General features: G+C 37.1%; 1 protein-coding gene across 4 annotated transcripts in view; it reads right to left on the bottom strand.

The window, feature by feature from the left end:
• The window catches only part of LOC117400281 (myomesin-1-like), a 51,385-nt gene extending 30,913 nt beyond the window's left edge, over nt 1–20,472 (bottom strand). For 2 of the 4 annotated variants that reach the window (XM_059022524.1, XM_033999995.3), the window contains exons 1-10: nt 20,324–20,472; nt 19,661–19,862; nt 13,839–13,979; nt 12,126–12,339; nt 11,003–11,160; nt 8,683–8,775; nt 6,127–6,215; nt 5,351–5,407; nt 3,421–3,585; nt 2,447–2,608 (exon numbers count right to left, since the gene is read on the bottom strand). In XM_059022524.1, coding sequence (XP_058878507.1) covers nt 2,447–2,608; nt 3,421–3,585; nt 5,351–5,407; nt 6,127–6,215; nt 8,683–8,775; nt 11,003–11,160; nt 12,126–12,339; nt 13,839–13,979; nt 19,661–19,788 — 1,207 coding nt within the window. In that variant the 5' untranslated portion in view covers nt 19,789–19,862; nt 20,324–20,472. Of the gene's footprint in view, nt 1–2,446; nt 2,609–3,420; nt 3,586–5,350; nt 5,408–6,126; nt 6,216–8,682; nt 8,776–11,002; nt 11,161–12,125; nt 12,340–13,838; nt 13,980–19,660; nt 19,863–20,323 lie in introns of those variants that run through there. The other 2 variants (XM_059022525.1, XM_059022526.1) reach the window with 2 other exon arrangements.
• Nucleotides 20,473–22,768: the final 2,296 nt, after the last annotated feature.

Below are 22,768 nucleotides of genomic sequence, written 5' to 3'. Positions count from 1 at the left end.
ACTGGTAAGCAAGCCATGAAGAAACAAATACTGTACATGGCTACATCTTGCTGGCAGTGGCAGCGAACCATCCAAATTCAAACGGTTCCTCGTCCACACTGGAAATGACCCAGAGCAAAAAAAAGGGCTAACTCCTCCCTCTGAACAAATATCTGCAACATCCTCTTTCAGTAACATTAAAGCAATCACATGTTTAGCAACTGTTTTTAATTATCAATCCAGTATTCCCCGGTAAAATAAATACACATGGGATCAATAGTTATTATTACTTTTAGTGAAGTAATAAATATTGTACCTCACACACAGCGCTGCTCACCTGACCATTCTGTTTTTAAAAGAGGACACACCAATGAAAGTCATTATCAAGAGGGTAAGTGTCTAATTTGTAATTTAGTAACAATGATAAATGCCATTTTATAATTGAATTGTAAAATCACAATGATGCCATTGTGAAATTTTAGCATGTCACAGCACCCCGTCGTACCATAATACCGGAATTGTCCTAACTCTTTGTGTAGGAGACCTTTCCTAGCTATGTGTGTAGGTGCCTGTCAGAGAATATGCAATATTTAGCCTATCCTATGTGTTTTATTTAGTGCATTTAATGGGTCACACCTGAGAACAAAAAATCTCAACGGCTGAGGACAGCATAACACTGTAAGCCGGTAAAAGTTACGAAGAGTACAAACAATGTCCAAGATGAGATTTCTTCATTCAATACTATTTATTTCCTTAGGCAAAGTTTTTTCCTTTTGTTTACTGAATTAAAATACAGAGCTCAATAAAACTTACTAATTTATCGCTTGTAAATTAAAGCTACAGTAGCATAATGCTGCGCAGTACAAAACCAAATAAACCTTTTTGCTGTATTCAGAATACAATAACACTTATCATATAGCAACCTAAACATTCTACATCTGTTTTATTCTAACAAATAATAACATTCATAAAAGAATCTGAATAGTGCATCTGAATTGTAACTGTAACGTATATACCCTGTCCCATTAGTTAGGCACTACTTTCAAGTGCAAGGCTCCCCAGTTATCATGTGTAGTTGGTGGTGCATTGATACTAAATATGCCTTGTTAATGTGAAGCACTCAGTTGTGTTGTAAAGACCATACTTACAGTTAATGATGTGTATGTGTCGTACCTAAGTTATAGTTTGTGTAAAACAAGTTAAATACACAACAGTAACCTGGCTAATACAATAGAAAATACATTCTAACGCTACAATAGTTTACCATTACTACCAACTACAACTAGCCATTAAGTACTGACCTCAGATTAATCTAAGTCAAGTTACTTTGTTTATTCAATAACCTGTAAATAATTCAAAACAAGGCACATACCTTGTTGTACTTTTAATAGTCAGTGCAAATGTTGACGTTACTCCATCCATTCATAGAAAGTCAACAGTATATGTTTTACATTGAACTGAGAAAGTCAACAGTATATGTTTTACATTGAACTGCAGTCCAGCATTGAAAAACTCCTTTCCAAGTATCTTGCATTTTCTTACAAGTCATTGCGTTGTTCTGCTTAGCATTTAGTATGTCTTTATGTTGATCATAAAGTTAAATTAGCTTTCTAATTTCAATGTTACCCATGTTTGTCTTTCTTCTTTTAGCACTTGCTATATACATTTCTTTTATTTCAGTTTACACATTTATAGTTCACCGGTGCCATGCTACCGGTAGTGGTGCTGTGCTGCCTAGCAACAGCACAGAAGCTGCTGAGTGCAGCCATTACAGGGGAACTCAAGCAGGGATCTGTTTACATTAGCTGAAAACAAGGCAACAAAATGTGCAACAATTTAAAACAAAATATGTTTACTGTAGAATTTTGCTGTTACAAGCATTGCATGATTAATTAGCATCCTTACATTTAATATGCAAATAACAACATCTGACTTTTAACACTTGTAGCTTATGTAAGATGACCATATGGCTCCGTGTTCAGTGGGACTGTTTGGGACAGTTCAGGCTTATCAACTCACAACCCAATGCATTCTGGTAAGCGTAGTCCTGCTTCTCTTAAAGGTAAGAATGGTACCTGAGACAGGTAAAACATACCAGAATGCATTGGGTTGCGAGTTGAAAAGCCTGAACTATCCCAAACTGTCCTGCTGAAAACAGAGCCATATGGTCACCTTAAGCTTATGTATAAGGCTTTTTTCGTGTACTTGAATATGTAATATGCTATTCGATTTTTTTTTTTTCGTGTATTCGACTACACTAACCCATCCTTACAATGGCTACATTAAGACTTACATTATATAACTTTAATTTAAGGACTGAAGTATCAGATTCCATCCTAGCAATGACACCCTGCTTTGATAAATGGGGACCAATCTCTGAAGTTACATTAATTTAGGGTCTTAGGAAATTAATCAGCCTTGGCTTCCAAGATGTCTTGTTTAAAATGGCAGTTCTGTGCCATCTTACCTCTAACAAACACGTAAGCGCTGTAGGTTTCATAGCCTGATTTGGTGACCACGCGCATGGTATAGAGGCCCTCGTCCTCCTTGTTGAGGTGAGTAAGGGTCAGTGTGGCACGCTCCCCACTCCAGTGCATCTGCATCCATTTAGAAGGCTGGAGAAGAACACCTGGGGACAAAATCAGATTTGTTTGCATAAGAAAGCTCCAACTGGTATGTTGATATTATAACCCCCTGCCACAGCTGTAAATACAAAATTAGAGCTTTGTGAAAAAGTCGATAACCATGAACCACATTATTATTATTATTTATTTCTTAGCAGACGCCCACAATTGTTACAAGATATCACATTATTTTTACATACAATTACCCATTTATACAGTTGGGTTTTTACTGGAGCAATCTAGGTAAAGTACCTTGCTCAAGGGTACAGCAGCAGTGTCCTCCACCTGGGATTGAACCCACGACCCTCCGGTCAGGAGTCCAGAGCCCTAACCACTACTCCACACTACTACACTGCTACCCCAATGTAAGCGTGACATAAAGTGGGCAGGTTCCATCGTATCCCCACAGATTTTCCATAATGTGTGGTAAAGAATATTGTATACAAGATGTATCATAATAAGATAAGCAGTTATTTAGAATTCAGAAGTGTGACGAGCATACATACAAAGGTCTCCACAAGTTCTATAAAGAATGTCTACAGTAGCAATAGCAGAACTCTGCTATATGCTGGTGGAAGACTACAACCATACCCTGAACTCTAAACAAGGCTCTCATACCTGCAGTGCAATGCAACTGCAGATACCAAGAAACTAGTGAACATGATATTAAAACTCACAAGTGTAGAAAAATAAAGCATATACCTTTTAAAATGAGTTTAATAGATATAGTTATGTTAAAGAGGAAAGGGAGGATCTAACTGTTACATCAGTATGGATCAACACAGTACATTTATGGTGTTAACATTTTTCCACCTACCATCTCTGTACCACTGGATCTCCGGCTGTATGCGTTTCATATTGGGGTAGACAATCACAGTGCAGCCCAAGCTCATGGTCTCCCCCTCTCTACCAAATGACACAGCAAATTTCTCGACAATGTGGATATCAAACTTTGTGCCATAATCACTGGTTGAAAGGCCATCTGAAAAAAAGATTATTTTAGAAAAAGGTAAGATGAGATGACAAAAACGTAACACTTTATAATTTTTAGTATTGCCGGACATGTACTTATGTGATACTAATGTACATTGCAGAATATATTAAATGTTACATCCACTAGTACAGAGGTTCTTGAACTCCCATGGAATCCATGGGAGTCAGTAGAGGAAACTTTTACAGTGTAAGTAGCTTCAAAATATATTTTTCTACTGTTCCCTCACATTGTAATGTACTTCAAGTACATTTTTTCAAGTGTTTTAATTTTTATATCTGTGTTATGGAACTTTGACAATGAGTTTAAGAACTGCAGTTAAGCATGGAGGTGGTTTGATTGTGACTCGGGGGTGTTTTAGCAGTTCAGTGACTGGAGACATTTATGTGATTTGAAGATCGAATGAATAAAGCCATGTATCAAAACATTCTACAACGTACATTGATACCATCTGTTTTAGGCCAATTGGCAGACAGTTTATCTTCGAACACGACAAAGACCCAAAACATAAAGCTAAGTCAACTGTAATTCTGAAGACAAAGAAGATCATAATTCTGGAATGGCCTTCGCAATCGCCAGATTTCAATGCAATAGAAATGCTTTCGACTGATCTGAAAAAGCCAAGCATTGTGTATCCAATCTGTCTCAGCTGAAGAAAATATGCAAGACAGAATGGGCACAGATTTCACCAACAAGATGTTTCATACTGGTTAAGAATGATCATAAACCTCTGAAAGGTGTAATAAAAGCAAAAGAATGACACGCAAAATACTAAAGCAGGGGTGCCAATACTTTTGTCATGAACGAATACTTTAAATTAAATAAGTTTATTTGTTAAATTATTTGAAATTACATATTTTGCTTTTTGTTGTTGAGGCAGGGATGATGTCAGACCAGGAAGAGACAGACAACAATACTGTGAGGTATGAATCGCTGATGCACGGTATGGAAGGGTGGTGGGCAATTCACTGACATAGAGACAAAACCTTATTTGTAACACCGCTCAGGCGCACTGATGTATTTTTACCTGCAGAGGGCACTGTTGTCCATGGCCTGAATACTGGCAACAGTAAACAGGACCACAAGGTTACCAATACTGGTATACAGTCCAGTGCACATACAAGTGCTCAAAAATAATCATGAAAACAAATGGCAAAAGAAAAAGGGAAAATAAAACACAGTAATAAAACTACAAAATAAAGGTGCTGCACTCAGCAGCATTACCCCGACTGTCGCTATCTGTATGGCCCGGGTCTCCGTCCTATGCTCACCCGTTCCCTCAACCTGCTCGTACTATTCGGGGTTCTGCCCAAGTTCTTCCCTGCTCCTAAAAATTCATTTTCTTTTTCTTTTTAATTAATTTGTTGTTGTGATCGTTCTTCTCCGGCCGTGCTCGGTCCGGCAGCAGAGCTTCCGCCAAATGGCTGGTTTCGTCTTCGATGGGCAGGCCGAGGGAACAACAGAGCGTTATCTTATAGGGTCAGCAATCCCCCAAGGCCCGCCTCTCAGCTACTCAGAGAGAGGGAAAGCCAACACACCCTCTTCCCCACCTCTCCGTGTCACTGCCATGACTGACAAGCGGATCTACGAGGCTGCTGCCCCCTTCCTGTAGTAACATGCATGTGCCAGACAGTCAGCACAGATCTCACCACTGTTACAGATCTCACCACAAATGACTTTCACGAAAACAAAACGGCACAATGGCCAAAACAGACAGACCCTGAACAAACCCTAAATAAACAAACACTTTACTTACATGATAAAGGCTCTGAAACAGTGCTAAAAGAAGAAGTATCAATCTCCCCTTTATACCCTATAAAAAGGAAACACATTTATGTTAAAACATATATACTTTTAAATTTACTATGCAAAGTAATAGTAACAAGATATAAAATAGCACATTGCAAAAGTTACCGTGGATAAAGTGGTAGAAACATTATACAGTAGATGACTAGTCAGAATTAATTAATGTTTGTAAAGGTTAACATGGTCTCACATGTCTAACATGAATCACATGCCCTATTTTCTCCTATTTTATATGAAAGGAGATGTTAATATTACAATACTAACAATCTGAGAGCAATACATTTAATAATTTATAAAATGTATAGGTGTTGTTCTCCTTTCAAATAAAAAAAAATATTTACAGACTAGAATGACCGCTTTATAAATCTGCTTTATAAATTAGCATTTAATGAGCCTAATAAATAAATAAACTTGCTATGATCACATATGTGCCATGAAATAACACAAGTCAACAGAAAATATGCACATACAGAAGATGGCATCTCCTAATCCAGTGGTGATAGTATAGTCCTTGGGGTACAATATTCCTACTAGGAAATGGCCAATAAAAGGACACTGAGCTGCTGCCTTACATCTTGAGCTCTGCTTCTAATCATCCATTTCTGTGGTTGTCATTCAGCAGTTTGCCAAATGCTATCAAAATGGAAAACAAAGCCCACAAATACACAGATACTCAAGTTTTCCACAGGAATGTAAATAAGTAAACTGAATATCTTGCAAACCTACTCTTCACCACAACTGAGGAAAGGGCCGAGAGTTCCCCTTTGATGTTCATGGCAGAAGCACGATACTGCGCTGTGTCTTCAAAGTCACATCTGAAACAATAAAACATTAGGAGAAAATCATCTTTTTAAGTTTTCCCTTTATGGTTTAGGTCATTAAACAGATGCTGGAAACACTTTAAACCAATACAGATTTTTAAAGTTTCAGTGCAAAAATAGTCACAACAAGTTTGCAAAGTTTCAATACAAATAACTGGAAAACCAATGGACAGATGTACTACAGGTGTACATACACAGATGTACAATGATCTACCCTCGAGACAAAGGAGGTACAGTGGCTCTCAAAAGTATTCACCCCCCTTGGACTTTTCCACATTTTCTTGTGTTACAACATGGAAACAAAATGGATTTAATTAGGAGTTTTTGCCACTGATCAACACAAAAAAGTCCATAATGTCAAAGTGTTCACCCCCTTGAGTCAATATTTGGTAGAGGCACCTTTGGCAGCAATTACAGCCATGAGTCTATTTGGATAAGTCTCTACCAGCTTTGCAGATCTGGACACTACAATTTTTGCCCATTCTTCTTTGCAAAATTGCTCAAGCTCCGTCAAGTTGGATGGGGACCTTTGGTGAACAGCAATTTTCAACTCTTTCCACATATTCTCAATTGGACTCAATCCATTTCTAAGCATTTAGTAAACCAAAGGGGTACTGATACTACTCTGGTTTGTTAATACTTCAAATTGAATGAGTCTGTGTGAATTTCTTGATTATTAAAAGTCATCTGGACATGTTGCAAGCCCAGTGCATGAACATTCCACTTACAGGCGTCCGAAACATCTTTATGTCCTCCCGAACGTCTCCCCTGAGTTTAAGAGTGTGCTTAGAGTATATATATATATATATATATATATATATATATATATATATATATATATATATATATAAATAGAAAGAGTATGTGCAAATCTTACATATCCATTTCCATACCACCTGCATTATACATTGCATCAGACTCCCCATATTGTATCTGCATTGGCTCTATACATTTATACTCCTTTTTCATGTGTTTTTTTTTTGTTTTGTTTTTTGTGACATGGATTTAAATAGATGTGTTATTAAATAGCCCATACCTGAATGGCACTACTGACCTCAATTAAAAGGTTTCCATGCAGAGGAAAAAACACTGAAAACTACAGAAAAACTACTGAAAAGCAGTGGAAAAGCATTGAATAAATCAGACAGTTGCTCATTTCAGTCAGAAGTCCAAATCTTAGAGGCAAGTGCCAGGTGGTCTTATACCGTACATAGTAACATTGGTTATTACTGTGCTGCTACAATTTTATGGAAGCCTTTGTCTGTCCCTGTTGTTTAAACTTGAAAAACAGCTGGTGGGCAGCTTTCTCCTGGTGTATATTCATTTAGAGACACACATAATCCTTTACCAGCAACAACAACTCATTAATTAATGGCTGTAACATTTGTATAGTTTATGTCTTGATTCCACTGATACATTTAGCTTTACTGAACACTGAATAAAATAATATTTTTTTTTGTTCTGAATAAATAGACTGCCACACAAGACAACAGTCCAAATTGGTTAAGCTTTTGTGACTACAGTACCATATCTTTAGCCTCGGATCAAAATATTGACACTCCACAACAGTGTCAAAAATAGAGCACAAAATATAGGTATCTTTCATTTATCTTAAGTGGATTAATTTTGCAGAGCTCTCCGATATATTTAGACAACCTGTAATCACCAGAGGAAAAACAGCTTGGATCACATAACACTTTGGTCAAGTGAACAATCAGAGACAGCTGTCCTGTTTACCGTCAGAATGTCATTGTAAAGACAGTAGAGCTGGGGCCCAAGCATTTATCACCACGCTAAAATTAGAACTCCTTTAAAAAGCTTGTTTAGCTTGCTCGACGCTGCTTGTCTCTATTGGAAAGTATTTACCTTTAATGCATGATCTCACATCATTTCAATTGATTCAATAGCACATATTCTAACATATATTTTGGTATTTTGACATACTAATGGTACAAAAAATGGTAATTATTATTAGTACCGTATTTGTGCCAGTGTGTTACTTTCTAAGAGCAACTCTGCAACATATCTTCCAAATCTATTGTGTTGCCATTACTAGTGGTCCTGCTTTGTGTTTCTTTAGGTAATTTACTGGTATTATAATAGTATCTCAACAACTGTTCTATCAGGGTGCTGCAACATTGCTGTTAACCTCTCCCTATACCTAATTTAGTCTCAATACATGCACCCACTAGGGTGGTAATCAATGGAAGGAGTTTGGGAGCAAAACCCTAGTAGATCAATATCCTGGGACATGTGATGGTTTAAAGGAAAATGCATTAATACATGAAAGGTAGAATGCTGCAAAGCATAGATAATAATTGCGTTGTACAAATGAAACAGTGTTCTAGAACACTACGGTATAATGTTCAGATTTTTACAGCGTGAATAACAAACCACTGTAGTAATTAAAAGAAAACACTGCATGTGCATTAATAAAACAAGCGTGAAATAGCCTCTGTACCTGTTGATCTCCAGTGAATGCACGCTGTACTTGCTCTCTATTTTATACTTGCCAGGGTAAGCATGGACATCAATAGGGACATTGTTTTTGTACCTGAGAGTGTGACAAAAAGCAATGGGACAGAGAAAAGGAGAAATAAGACAGAACAGTTGTGCAGATAATTTCAAGAATGTTTGAGAGAAGAATAAGAAATTGGAAAGTAAAAGACTAAGAAATTGGAAACATAGGTGAAGGTTTAAAGAGCCTAGGGAAAGCTCTGAGAGGCATAAAGACCTTGATTAAGTGTACATGGTTAATATAAGAGTAAGTAGCTTCAAAATACATTTTAAAGTATAGCCCCCTTACCCTTTATGATGTTTGCAATTATTTTGAGTGGTAATTATTATACATTTTTTTAGTTCAGAAGATGCTATTCCGTTCTCATTGCCAGCCACTGATCACCTAATTACTCGGACTAAATTATCTATCGGTCTTGTATACTGGAAGATATATTCGTTTGTCAGATTTAATCAGAGATTAACTCTTGTCCAGGACTACAATCCCAAAATGTACTACAGGGATGATGCATTTCTATGGAAACAAGCAAAGTGAAAAATCAGGAAGCGAAATCACTAGGATTAAATAAAAATATGAATGGTTTTAGTTTGTTTGATACGACAGGTTCTGTATTAAATCACACTGTCAGATTGTTAGTGATTGGTGGTCAATACATATGTAGAAAAGCCAGGGAAAGCTTTGTTTTGTGTTGTGAAATTTCCATGTTTTTATATCATTTGAAATAACACCTAACAACTTAAAACTTACATGGAATTACTGGGAAAATGTGAGCATCTGCACATCCCTAATTGTCAGCAATGTAAATGGAAACTTGGCTGTTCACTAGATATTACTGCTACTTACTCAGGGCAAGACACTTTAACACCTTAAAAATAAGCACAAAGAACCACTCAGAATGATGCAAACATCTTAAAAATGGACAGTAAAAACATGAAAATATAATTTGGAGCTTCTCACTGATTCTGAATTAATGAGTCTTATTTCACAAAACTTGAACCACTAGTTATTAATATGTTCGATATTTGTATTCAACTGTTTATATAGAAGGTTTGGAGTTTATACATTCTCAAACCCATATGAAAACTTCCCACCCACACGACAAGTTGAGGCCACAATTTCAATTTTACCCAGAGTACCTAGCTTCAAGACAGAGCCGTCGTTTACAGACGGGTGTTAAGAGATATACCTCTTAGAAACATTTGTTATTTCTGCGAAGCCGCATTCCAATCAGGCAAAGTCAGGTGGTAAAGTTAGACAGCAAGTTCCCTAATGACAAGGTCAGCTGTGAACTCCTCCTCCGGTATCCCTGTCACACTATCAGGATTTAAATAACTCCTCCATTAGAATGGAAACGTATAAGGGGTGCAGGCATACACAAAATCTTTGGAATATCTTTCTGGCTATATTTACTCTTTTCATAGGTTGCAATGACAATAGCCTACAACATTAACTTTCTACAGATGTAAAATGATACTGGGCCAAAATGAGATTTTAACCATGTGTAAACTGTTAATGTTACAAAACTAATAACAAATAACTTGACACACTTTTGATCATTTTTAAATAAACTTTCTGAATTACTTTTTTTTTTTTTTTTTATAAATTTGGTCGTTGCCAATTATCTTTATTATTTTCTCCCAATTTAGAATGGCCAATTATTTCTAAAGCTCAGCTCACCGCTACCACCACTGCGCTGACTCGGGAGGGCGAAGACGAACACACACTGTCCTCTGAAGTGTGTACTGTCAGCCGACCGCTTTTTTTTCACACTGCAGACTCAGAGACTCGGAGGACAAAGCAGCTCTCGGGCAGCTTACAGCCCGCAGGCGCCTGGCCAGACTACAGAGGTCGCTGGTGTGTGGTGAGCCGAGGACACCCTGGCCGACCTAACCCTCCCTCCCCCCAGGCGACGCTCGGCCAATTGTGTGCCACCCCCTGGAAGTTCCCATCCACGGTCGGCTGTGGAATAGCCTGGACTCGAACCGGCGATGTCCAGGCTATACAGCACATCCTGCACTCCACGTGGAGCGCCTTTACCGGATGCGCCACTTGGGAGCCCCCTACTTTGACACACTTTTGATCATTTTTAAATAAACTTTCTGAATTACTTTTGATCACTTTTGTAACAATACCAGTTTATTGTCATTTCACCAAGAAAACCAGTCCAATTGGTCCTCTTTCAGTATAGGAAGCCTCACCAATTATACAGTACACTTTGGCAGATAGTTCAAAACAGTCTAGAGTTTGGGGCCTGTGTGCTCACCAGGTTACGCGGGGCTCAGGCCAGCCAGTGACGGTGCAGTGCAGTTTGACGTTCTGTTTCTCCCAGACAGTGTGGGACCGGGGCTTAATGACAAACTCAGGAGCATGCAATAGACTGTCCTCATTCTGCTTCCTATGAAATTCCACGGTCTCATGGATCTGAAAAGTAAATCAACATAACAGGGTCTATATAACTCATCTAAACAACGGCAGATTTTAATACTATTCAAATCAATGAAAAAAATAATAATAACTCCCTTTTTTATGATGATTTCAATGGTGGCGGTATTAAGATCCCACAGTTAAATCAATTGAGAGTCATGATTTGATTTCCTTAGGGTGGAGTTACTGGGATAGAACCTTACTTATTATTGGATTCTATAATGGTGGCCATAACAATATTATGGAATGCTAATCATTTTTTTGTTTGTTTTATGTTTTACAAAAGATGTTCTAAACATTAGATATTTACAATAATAACATGTTATAGTAATGCACTGTTATAAAACATAACTAAATCATATTAAGAAGCTACTGGGTTGGCTAGGTTCATTCATTTTTACTAGAAATAAATTTTTGGAAGCATCAGCCATTTTCTATCTAGACAGTTAGACTTTTATGGTGCTGGCAGAGAAAAATGGTGTGGCTCTTGACTATTCACTATTACAGTCTTGATGTTAGAGTAAAACTATGTGGTCTTGTATTGAACACAACTGTAGCTTTCTCTTCCTAGACTTTGATTCTGTAGACTATTTGATGTAACAGGCAGTGTATCATGATATACTGCCAGTGTGAACTTTGACCCATGTACAGTGGGTGAGTCTAAGTTACAGGCTCTACAACTGTTCATGTGGTTAAGACGATTGCACCACACCACAAATCCCCTATGGTGTTACACTACACCAGGGATGGAGAGCTCTGGCCTATGCAGACCATGTCATTAACTGTTTAATTGGACCAATTAAAACACATACCATGTCATAGCAGCTAATTATTTCATTCTACCTGTTAAACTTCAAGCAGAATGTCCCTCCATGACCACAGTTGCCCACACTGCACTGCACAGATGTGCTCATTCACAATTCATTAATTGTAAATGTGTCCTTACGGTTCAAGCCCCTTACCTTCTTGTTTAAGTTAATGCGCTCGGCTGATTCTCGCATTGCAGTCTTTCTAGACTTCTTCTCAAACATCTCTTCCCGTACAGTGTCCTCCGTGGATCTGCTGATAGCCGTGACACCTTCACCGGAAGAGAAAAGGTTCCTTCTAGCCAGGTATCCTGCCGTCTCTTTGATCCTCTCCTCTTCTGTATCTGTTATTCCACTAACATATTCTCGACTGAAGAGAAAAATGCATTCAGGTAATTAAACAGCTAGTTTCTGCATAGGAAAATATGTGCTCACCAGACAGGCATAATGTAATAATGGACATATTATGAAGGGTAATGTTTTCCTGAAAACTTAATGCAGCTGGCCAGCTGATTTCTGTTATTGACCCTAACGTGGAAATATGTGCACAGGATTGTGTTTATTTATGTTTAATATCAACCCATTTGCATTCTTTTTAGAAAAATATTATAAACATTCATTCCCACCATTGCCTTCAGAATCATGAAAAAGAAGATCAATGTAAGTGTGAGGGACAGACATATTTCTCCATTTTTACCATTTTGATATTTCTCTAAACAAGATCAAAAAGGGCCTACAAATTATCAGATTCGGAAAGCACTTATCACCACTATATTCTTGTCTTCTAGTATAGGCATCTCCAGGGGGATGACAATCATTAAAAAATATATCAGGGCCAGCACTGTAGTAAAAAATAAATAAATAAATAAATAAATAAATAAATAAATAAATAAATAAAAATAAAGGACCCTGCTTGAAACAAATCAGAATAGGGCAGAGAAGGGCTACAACAAGTGTGTGTTTCACTAAGGGCATAAACACATAACAACTGGCAAATATAGGTTGTGCTTATATACAGGTAGTGGACAAAAAAATGGAAACACCTGGGTAAATGAGGGACACCAAGTATATTGAAAGCATGGGCTTCCACACAGGTGTGGCTTATGCGTTAATTAAGCAAATAATATCCCAGCATGCTTAGGGTCATGTATAAAAATGCTGGACAGGCCTGGTTTCCTATGATTATGGCTAGCATGGCTGCAAGAGGAGACCTCAGTGACTTTGAAAGAGGGGTGATTGTTGGGGCGAGTTTGGCAGGAGCTTCAGTGACCAAGACAGCTCAACTTGCTGATGTTTCACGAGCAACGGTGTCTAAGGTGATGTTGGCATGGAACTCCGAGGGAAAGACATCATCAGCAAAGGGCAACAGTGGGCGGAAGCGCATACTCCAGGATCGTGATATCCGTGCGTTAAATCGAAGTGCAAGGCAAAACAAGCGAGCAACTGCAGATCAATTGACTGCAAATTTCAACCTGGGGCGCGAGCAGCCAGTTTCATCAAAAACGGTCCGCCGAGAACTCCACAGAGCAGGATACCATAGTGGCCCGACGTCCTATTAAGTGACTTTACATTGGTGTTTCAATTTTTTTGTCCACTACCTGTAGCTTCTATGGATTAATGTACAGTATATAGTGGCTGGGAACAGGCACATGATTTATATCTCACACATGTCCCCCTTAACTATGGAATACGGTGATATACCTGCCTTCTTAAAAAAAAAGTCTCTTAAAAGTTAAAGCCTTTAAACCATCAATGACACTTCCCAAGGCGATTATAATGTCATTGATATATAGACCTCAAAGCCCATTTCAGATATTACCTCAGAGAAGCTCTAAAATTTTCAGATAACCCACGCCACAGATTACATACCGGCCTCTGAACACTGGCACCACATAGCCGATGATCTCATGATCCAGAGCAGTGTAGGTCGGTCTTGGTCTCTTGGGTCGTGGGCTCAGTTTGGAGGAGCTCTCCACCAGCACCTCATCTGAATAGAGGGCAGCTCTCGATCTGCAATGAAAGCAACATGGCCCATGGTTAACTGCTGGCAGCATCTTGCTTTTTTGCTACACTTCACCTTACTGCAATCCATTGTTCTGGATTTTTTTTCTAGAACTATTGTAGAGTAAACTACACTAAATAATTTACAAAAATGCCATGAGACAAAAACTCAATCTCATCTCTTTCTAATATTAAACTCAGGCTGCCATTGGTTCCATCAGCAGCCTACGGTTTAAAACTCGACGATACACATTTGTAATTGGACGTTAAATAATGTAAAAGATTGCTTACATGTATCATGTTTTTTGTACAATGGTCATTACAGAATACTACTGTAATTTACCAACATCCAATATTTCCACATGTAAGTAATTATTTAAGTAAATTCAGTCATTATAATGGAGAGAATTATTTTGGTCATTCATTTCAACCTCAGTGGCAGATTGAAACTTGTTATTTCAAATTCCTAATTACCGACAACTACAGGAATCAAAGTTGTGTTTACTTTCTTTAAAAAATATCAGTTCCCATTTACTTCGTTGGATGACTATTTGCCATCTAAGAAACAAACTCAGTACCCTGGAACTGAAAGAATTAATGTATGTCAATGACATATGTATTCCCAGTCAAGTATATCAAAAAACAATTACAGGTGTCAGTACCACTCAAAAGTGGATAACCAGAAACTGCATATGTTTCATAACATTTGGGAAATCACTTCAGAAGACAAATCCTTCATTAGTCCAACCAATGTGTTCAGAACCATGCAAATGTCATCACGATTCTCACCTCTGACTAGAAAACAATAAACCTGACGAAGATTTGACTCATTACATTTTTAAAACTTGCAAACCTGGAGGTAGACATCAGTTATTGAAGTTGGCTTCCAAGAAATATTGTACACAAGTAATTTTAACTTAACTTTAACTCTTTTTTTTCAATGAAAAGGTGACCAAGGATTGCAGAGGATTAGTCAACTATATACCAATTACCTTTTTTTAATAATGGCTATAACAATTGGAAAGCTCAAAATGTAGCTCTAGATTTCTCAGTACATTATTTTTTCATATAGAATGCAACAACACTGCTGCTACCAACCCACTGGATACCAGCCAGCTACTGGGAATGAAGGTATTTGACCTACAACACTCTTGCCCTTTTGTTGAACTGCTTGAGAGTAAGATTTGCTCATGTGATCTCTTGGCACTCATCAAATATTTCATGTGGTAGAACCACATGAACCACAAGTCTGCCAAGGCGGAGTCTTACGTGTGGGGTGTGAGGGTTTCTTAAAGTAATTGTAGCTAACACATTTTCTCTACCAAGTACATCCATTCTCAAATGTGCTTTTTTGAAAGAAACTCTTTTTTTGTTGCAACAATGTATTTTTATTTTTAAACATGATATCTGGTACTTCACTATCTTAAAGACATATATGTTTGCAAGCTATGCTTTTAGATGGTTTTGCACTTCCTGGGTCATTTCACCTTCACTGGGTACTTCCCTGTCAATAACCAATTAGCTGCTTTCCCTATTCACTGACATGCTTTTACCAAGAAGACACTGCTGGGGTGAAATGACCAAGGAATTAAAGGCAAGACAAGCTATCTGTGAACTTAGTGTAGCACCAGAAGTCTGTTTTAAAATGAAAATATACATTTGATATAACATGGTATCATTGGTACCCTATCAGGTAAATTTCAATGTGGTTACATGTGAATTGATTATGATGGCCTTTGTTTTAAGAAAACTGATTAACTACAACCGGTTGAAAATCTACCGGCTGCAGGCTTTGAGGTTTCTTTTACCAGTAAAAAAAATCCTAATTTGTAATTTTCATCTACAGAAAACTGTAACATTTACTGATTCCAATTATTGAATATAAGTCTATCACCCTCAAGTTCCACAAACATAAGGCTGCTGAAGGATTTAAATACATTTCCTTGTGTTATAATTAACACTATGTAACACAATTTTTGTTCCTGGGTAGTAAGTGTTATTTCCTAATTGCTTATGCCTCAAAAGTATAGAACATGGCTATTATTCCCCACAAACTTTGCTTTTGTGACCAGGGCAGTGATATTTTGAAATTTACCTATTTCCAATGAGAAAACGGGTGAATTTGTGTCTTTTCGTTCACATAAAGTCAGAAAAAAACAACATATGAATCCAAATTAACATGTATTTATACTAAAGTAATACAAAAATGACTACAAAAGAGTTAGAAGTGAGTAGTTTTTCGAGATTTACGATTATACTATAAATCACTTTCACGAATCAGCCCCCAAATGTAGTCTCCCATCATGTTCTCGTTATACTGTCCTTGGTAGCGGCGTTCAAAGTCCAGTATATCCTGGTGGAAGCGCTCTCCTTGCTCCTCCGAGTACGCTCCCATGTTCTCCTAGAATTTATCAAGATGAGCATCAAGGATATGGACTTTGAGGGACATCCTACAGCCCATTGTGCCGTAGTTCTTCACCAGAGTCTCAACCAGCTCCACATAGTTTTCGGCCTTGTGATTGCCCAGGAAGCCCCGAACCACTGCGACAAAGCTGTTCTAAGCCGCTTTCTCCTTACTAGTGAGCTTCTTGGGGAATTCATTGCACTCCAGGATCTTCTTTATCTGTGGTCTGACGAAGACACCGGTTTTGACCTTTGCCTCAGACAGGTTAGGGAAGAAGTCTTGAAGGTTCTTGAAGGCTGCTGACTCCTTATCTAGAGCTCTGACAAATTGTTTCATAAGGCCCAATTTGATGTGCAGTGGTGGCATCAGCACCTTCCGGGAGTCCACCAGTGGCTCCCACTTGACGTTGTTCCTCCACACAGAGAACTCGGTCCGCTGTGGCCGGTCCCGCCTGTGGTAGTGCGCCTTGGTGTCCCTGCTGTCCCAAAGGCAAAGATAGCAGGGAAACTTGGTAAAACCGCCTTGGAGACCCATCAGGAATGCCACCATTTTGAAGTCTCCTATGACCTTGATGCCATCTCAGAAAAATGCAGATATGTATCCACTTAGGCAGCTGGAACTAAACTAAACTGGTGGGCTTAAGGCCCCTGTATTTATACTACTATTTATATTACTAGAAAGTTCTAGAAAGTTCTAGAAGTTACTCCAAGTTTACTCAGCACTGAATCTATCTGGAATGTTCTGGAAAATAGGTACATTTCAAAATATCACTGTCCTGGTCACAAAAGCAAAGTTTGTGGGGAATAATAGCCATTTTCTATACTTTTGAGGCATAAGCAATTAGGAAATAACACTTACTACCCAGGAACCAAAAAAAAAAAAAAAATTGTTACACGGTGTTATTACAAAAACAAGTTCACCAGGAGAAGGTTAAGCACACTGTGTTTATTATTGCTCTAATTTCCCACTCTGAACTGAGAATCCTAAAAGTAATTCTGCTTTATAAGCAATTGTTTATTTTTAAAGTTTTAGTTTATGTTGACTACCTCCTTCTAATTGCTGCCAGTAATCATCCAACACAGGTCACTGTACTACTACTACTACTACTATTTATTATTATTATTATTAACACAGAGGTGGGATTTGAACCGGTGACCTTCTGGTTACAAGCCCGGGACTTTACCCACTGGACCACACTGCCTCCTATAATATCTATATATATTAAAACTAGAAAATTTAAATGAACCAACAAAGAAAACCACCTTTAAGGCAAGAAAGTCTTGAAAGGAAATAATAACTGATTTGTTAATTTGTCTTGATTTGAATCTTAAATTAGACTTTCCGGGGGCCTTTCCTTTTATGAAGCAAATGAAAATATTAAAATATCTGATCCTTATTGCCAGATATGGTTAACAGCAACTAAATCTGTCTTGGCCCCAACAGGATCATCAAAAAACTGGAATGTTCTAAAAAAAAAAATATATATATATATATATATATATATATATATATATATATATATATATATATATATATTAATTAGAAATAGAACCTACTACAGTTAAAAATAAATAAATACATTGAAAAGGAACGGAAGAACTAGCCATAGGAAACCTAACATTCCGAAAACAACACCTCACACATCCAAGGTTTTTTTCAAAATGCTGTGTAAATGAATAGCTATTTTTGCTGTTTTAAACACTTTTCTGGATTATGACTGTTTTTATTACTTTATTATTATTATTATTATTATTATTATTATTATTATTATTATTAATGGAAGCACCTTCATGGTATAAAGGGTATGAAAAAATGGACAGAAGAAGGACCCGGACTACCATTCAGAAGCCTGCACATTTTGTAACAACGAGCATGGGTGGAACCGTGTGTCTGTGGCCGGATTGTTGTTCAGGACTGTTTATGCATGTCGGACCATGCAATTTGCAGAGACTTGCTTGCAACTGTTTGGTGCTAGTAATTAATTGCTGGCACACAAGACTTACACGAGAGGGCAATGTAGAGGACTTTGCAAAAGAGCTTGCCCTACCTAAACTAATGATGCAACCTTACACCAGCGGTGACCTCTCACCAGCCCGGGAAAGGTGGACAAGAGACTGAGGGGTGCACCTGTCAGAGACAGGGGGGAGGTAACCGGGCTGGGCTTCTGATTGGGTAGAGAATATACAATGTTTCAACTGTGTATGTCTGCGGGGCTGTTTAAATAGAGCCTGCAAGCTGACAACCATCTGAACCTGTTTGCTGTCTGTACTGCAAAGAAAGACCCTGCTGTTTTGCTGCATACCTGTGTCCTGAATCGTTTTTCACCTTCACGTTACAATATGCAGCATTTCCCTGGGTAATTGCAAAAGCATTTATAGGCCATTTAAGAATGTAAATGTAAATAACGAGTATGTAAATATTATAAACATTCATTGTTTATGTAGCTTTTCATATATTGTAATTGTTGTGTCTCTCACAGACTGAACACAGCCTGTACACTAAACAACACAGTCACATCTGATTAGGATAGAATTTCACCAGCATGAAGGTGTGCACCTGTCAAGAAAAACTCTATTACACCTGAATAGAGATATATAGTTTAAATACAAATAAACAGCCAGGACACCATGCTGCTTGAACAACAGTAAGGCTCATTTCATTTCCAAAGCTTCAAATGAGAAGCCAAAATTTCTATGCCTTGCTAAAGAGAAAATCACAACTCTGGGGAGTAGAAAACTGCACCTACTATGAAGGATGAGCAAACTGGTTAACAAAAAAGCCCCATCAAAGCAATAATGTATAACAAATATATAATGTATAACTTCAATGGAAGCAATATCCATTCAAGAAGTCTCATCAGTGTCAAAATCGCCTCAACATTTTAAAGAACTATGTAACAAAAACATTTTCACCCAGTGAACCAGAATACACCCCTTATAAAAGTGTACCACTGTAGTTTAGCAGTGTTCCATTCTTTCCGGTGTTTAAACTATACATTTACCTTACTTTGCCATGCTTTACCATATCCCTCTAGGCTTTAAAACGCTTACCCATAATTTACAATGCTTATAATTTGCTATGTTTTTACTACGGTCAAGGGATAGTATAGAAATCTTCTGCAGAAATGTTCAATGAACCGAGCTATATATTTTCAATTGCCGTTCATATAAAGACACATAAAAATATAAAAATAAAACTGCGTCAAATTCAAATATATACGCAGTCATCTTCGGACAATAGTCCTGACTGATTACACCTCAACTTATCCAAAAGATTGTTCCCTTACCCTTTGCTGTGGGATTCAGTGCTGCTTTTTTCCTCCAGGTGGTATTGGCTGAGCGCAGACTGCACCTCCGTGCTGCGGTACCCGCGGTCATAGTGCTTGTGCTGTTTCTGGTAGAGAGGTAAGGACATCCTGATCGGCTCCAGTCAGTGATCTTTAGTCCGATTCTTCTGTAGCGGTATTGACTTTCGTGCAAACCACTATTCTAACGTCAGGAGGGAGAAACTTTATCAATGTGCATGTTGTAAACACGTCTTATTGTATTTATTCTCAAATTTATGAATGATAATGAGTTACATGGAAACATTTTCATCAGAAGCCCTTTTCAGAAATGTGTCATGAAGCAGGATTTTATTTTCTGATCGGTGATCATGTGCAATAAAAATCCAGATGCTGACAGTGATCCATTCTTACTGCCAATGCTAGTACAGTGTAAGGTTAGTGTATTAATAGTATAGTAATGCACTACTTTAAACAATATCTCTTATAAAATAAAAATAAAACTAAATTTGACAAACTAGAGGTTCATCCCATAAACCATGCATTAGCAAAATGCCTAGTCAACATTGGATTGTCAGTGAAGATTGGTCGGTTAAAATGCTGTCACAGCTTTGTCACAGCCAAAGACTACAGAAGATAGAAAAGAAAAATAATAGTAACACTTACCAAAGCTAAAATGTAAACAAATGCTGAAAACGTGTGAAATGAAAATCCCAGTGAGTAACGATGAATCAAAGCAAAGCGGTGGATAGGAACGGGCTGTGGACTGGACTCCAGGGTCCAGAACAGAAATAATGCTTGCTGGCAATGGAATGTCTGAGCCAGTCCCGACCTTTTATGGCCAGGAAGTGTTGATAAATATAGATGCAAGGGAGCAATAGGCTATCTTGGATCGCCTACTTTAATGAACAGAACAGGCACAAGCATTGCACACGAAGTTATACAAAATCTCAAGACAAAGGCATTGGTTGATTGTGTTTTGGCTTAATGAGGTGTAATTCAGCATTGAAGTGCTATTACGTCTTTTTTTTTTTTTCCAACACTGCACTTATATTCAAATTATATTCTATCCTATTAAAAGTTTCAGCTACTTAACTATTATTCTTAAATCAATAATAATAATAATAATAATAATAATAATAATAATAATAATAATAATAATAATAATAATAATAATAATAATAGTCACATTAGTTCTATGTTTTAATAGAAAATCTATTTGATAAAAGATTAAGCAAAAATGATTCATATTATAAAGATGTTTGTTTTTCTGCCGGTAATAGTATATAACAAGGTTGATACCAGTATTAAAGCAAAGTATTTGAGAACAGTGTCAACTCCCCATCTGCCAACGTGTTCTTAGTTTATAACACGACTGTTCCACTGTCAGTGACAGCTGCTCAAAAAGGAGGTGTAATCAAAACATGCGGGAAACATACGTGTAAGTTTAGATAGAGCACTCTGAAAAGTTCACTTGTATCAACGTGTATAAGCCTATAGTAGCAACTGAAGGGTTAAAACATTTTAAAACAATATTTATCAATATTTATTACAAAGATATTAAACAATATAATATATTAAACAATAAATCTGGACTTAAAGGTAGAATATAATATATATGGTGTACAAAATTGAAAAAAAAGTTCTTACCTATGTATCAGTCATTTTATTTGGATTTCAATTCTTATATTGTTTCCATTTACCATTATATCCTTCAAGTGAGATCAAAGGTAAGACATTGAGACAATAGTGTCATCAATGTGAGACTAACGTTAAATGATATAAATTTGATTATTCATTACATATAAGCTTGATGAAGGTGAGACTAATTGTCAAATTATTCTTTCTGTTATCTTTAGTGTCACATTAATTAACTAGCTAAAGGAATGTTTAATGGTCTGGCAGAGAAAAATATGAACCACGCTGAGCTCCAACATTTTAAAAATTTCAAGGATGTAATGGAAAACTAAACAAATAAATTAGAAACCAAAGAACATAAATGATACTTATGTGACATAATTTACAGTTACTCTCTTTTAGTAGACATTTCAAACAAATGTCAGCTTCAAAGAGGTAACCCTATACAGGCCTATATTTGCAATGTTCAAATGGTAATCATTTCACACAATGCAGTAAAAAATAAAAGTTGATATTTTAAACATAGAACAGGTCAGAGGTATGATTATTGCACGTGGAACAAATGTTTATGTGCATTTGTATACATGGCATAAAAGTGAAAATTAAAAAAAAAAAAACAATGAACTTATATACCAATAATAGCAATAGGCAAAATTTCAATTCAAGAAACGTTTTATTGTTGATATGTTGCCAATGATTATATTAACAGTACAACTCATAACAATTGTGACTCTGTCTATCCATTACAGTGTCAATTCAAATGGATGTTTACAGTAAGTCTTCAATTCTTAACATTTTTAAAATATTTAATATTAAACAAATGCACTCTTTCAAGGGTGATTGTAACCAGAAGGCTGTAGCTTAGAACACTGGCCCCTTTGCTTAAAATTTGAAAACTCCATTACAGTACTCTAAACTATCACCCACGATGTTGACATTGGGGTATCACTTTGATTCCAAATGGGACACTGGCATGTCAAGGACATACAGGGAGTGGGCTACATTTTCCACTGTGGGCAAATTTGAGGTGAAGTGAATGTCCTGGACCAAGATCTCCTGGCTCTTAGTCATGTAACCAGCTCCACTTACCACAACCACTCCTTAATGAATTACAGACAACACATTTGCAACACATAATACATTTTGTAGACCAAAGAAACTATAAGTAAAGCAGTCTAATTTAAAAGGTCTTAATTATAATAACTGGAACTATACTAAATTAATCTCTAATTGCATAATAACCTGTTGTTCGCTGCTTGCTTGTTTGAATATTTATTTTCTAGAAAGGTGGTGAGCAACACCTTTATTACAGTGTGACATCCTATCAGGGACAGGAAGGGAATGAGATAACATGGTGACTTAAAGGACTTCATCCCATTAAAATCTGAACTAAATTAAAGAGAGACAGTTAAAGGTCATTGGCTTCTATTTTAATCCAAACAATTGCTGCCATTCCTTCTCTTTGAAGTCTCA

The sequence above is a fragment of the Acipenser ruthenus genome, chromosome 4, assembly GCF_902713425.1.
Source record: "Acipenser ruthenus chromosome 4, fAciRut3.2 maternal haplotype, whole genome shotgun sequence".
NCBI lineage: Eukaryota > Metazoa > Chordata > Actinopteri > Acipenseriformes > Acipenseridae > Acipenser > Acipenser ruthenus.
Note: the sequence above shows the minus strand (reverse complement) of the source record. Positions and strands in the feature narration are given on the sequence as shown.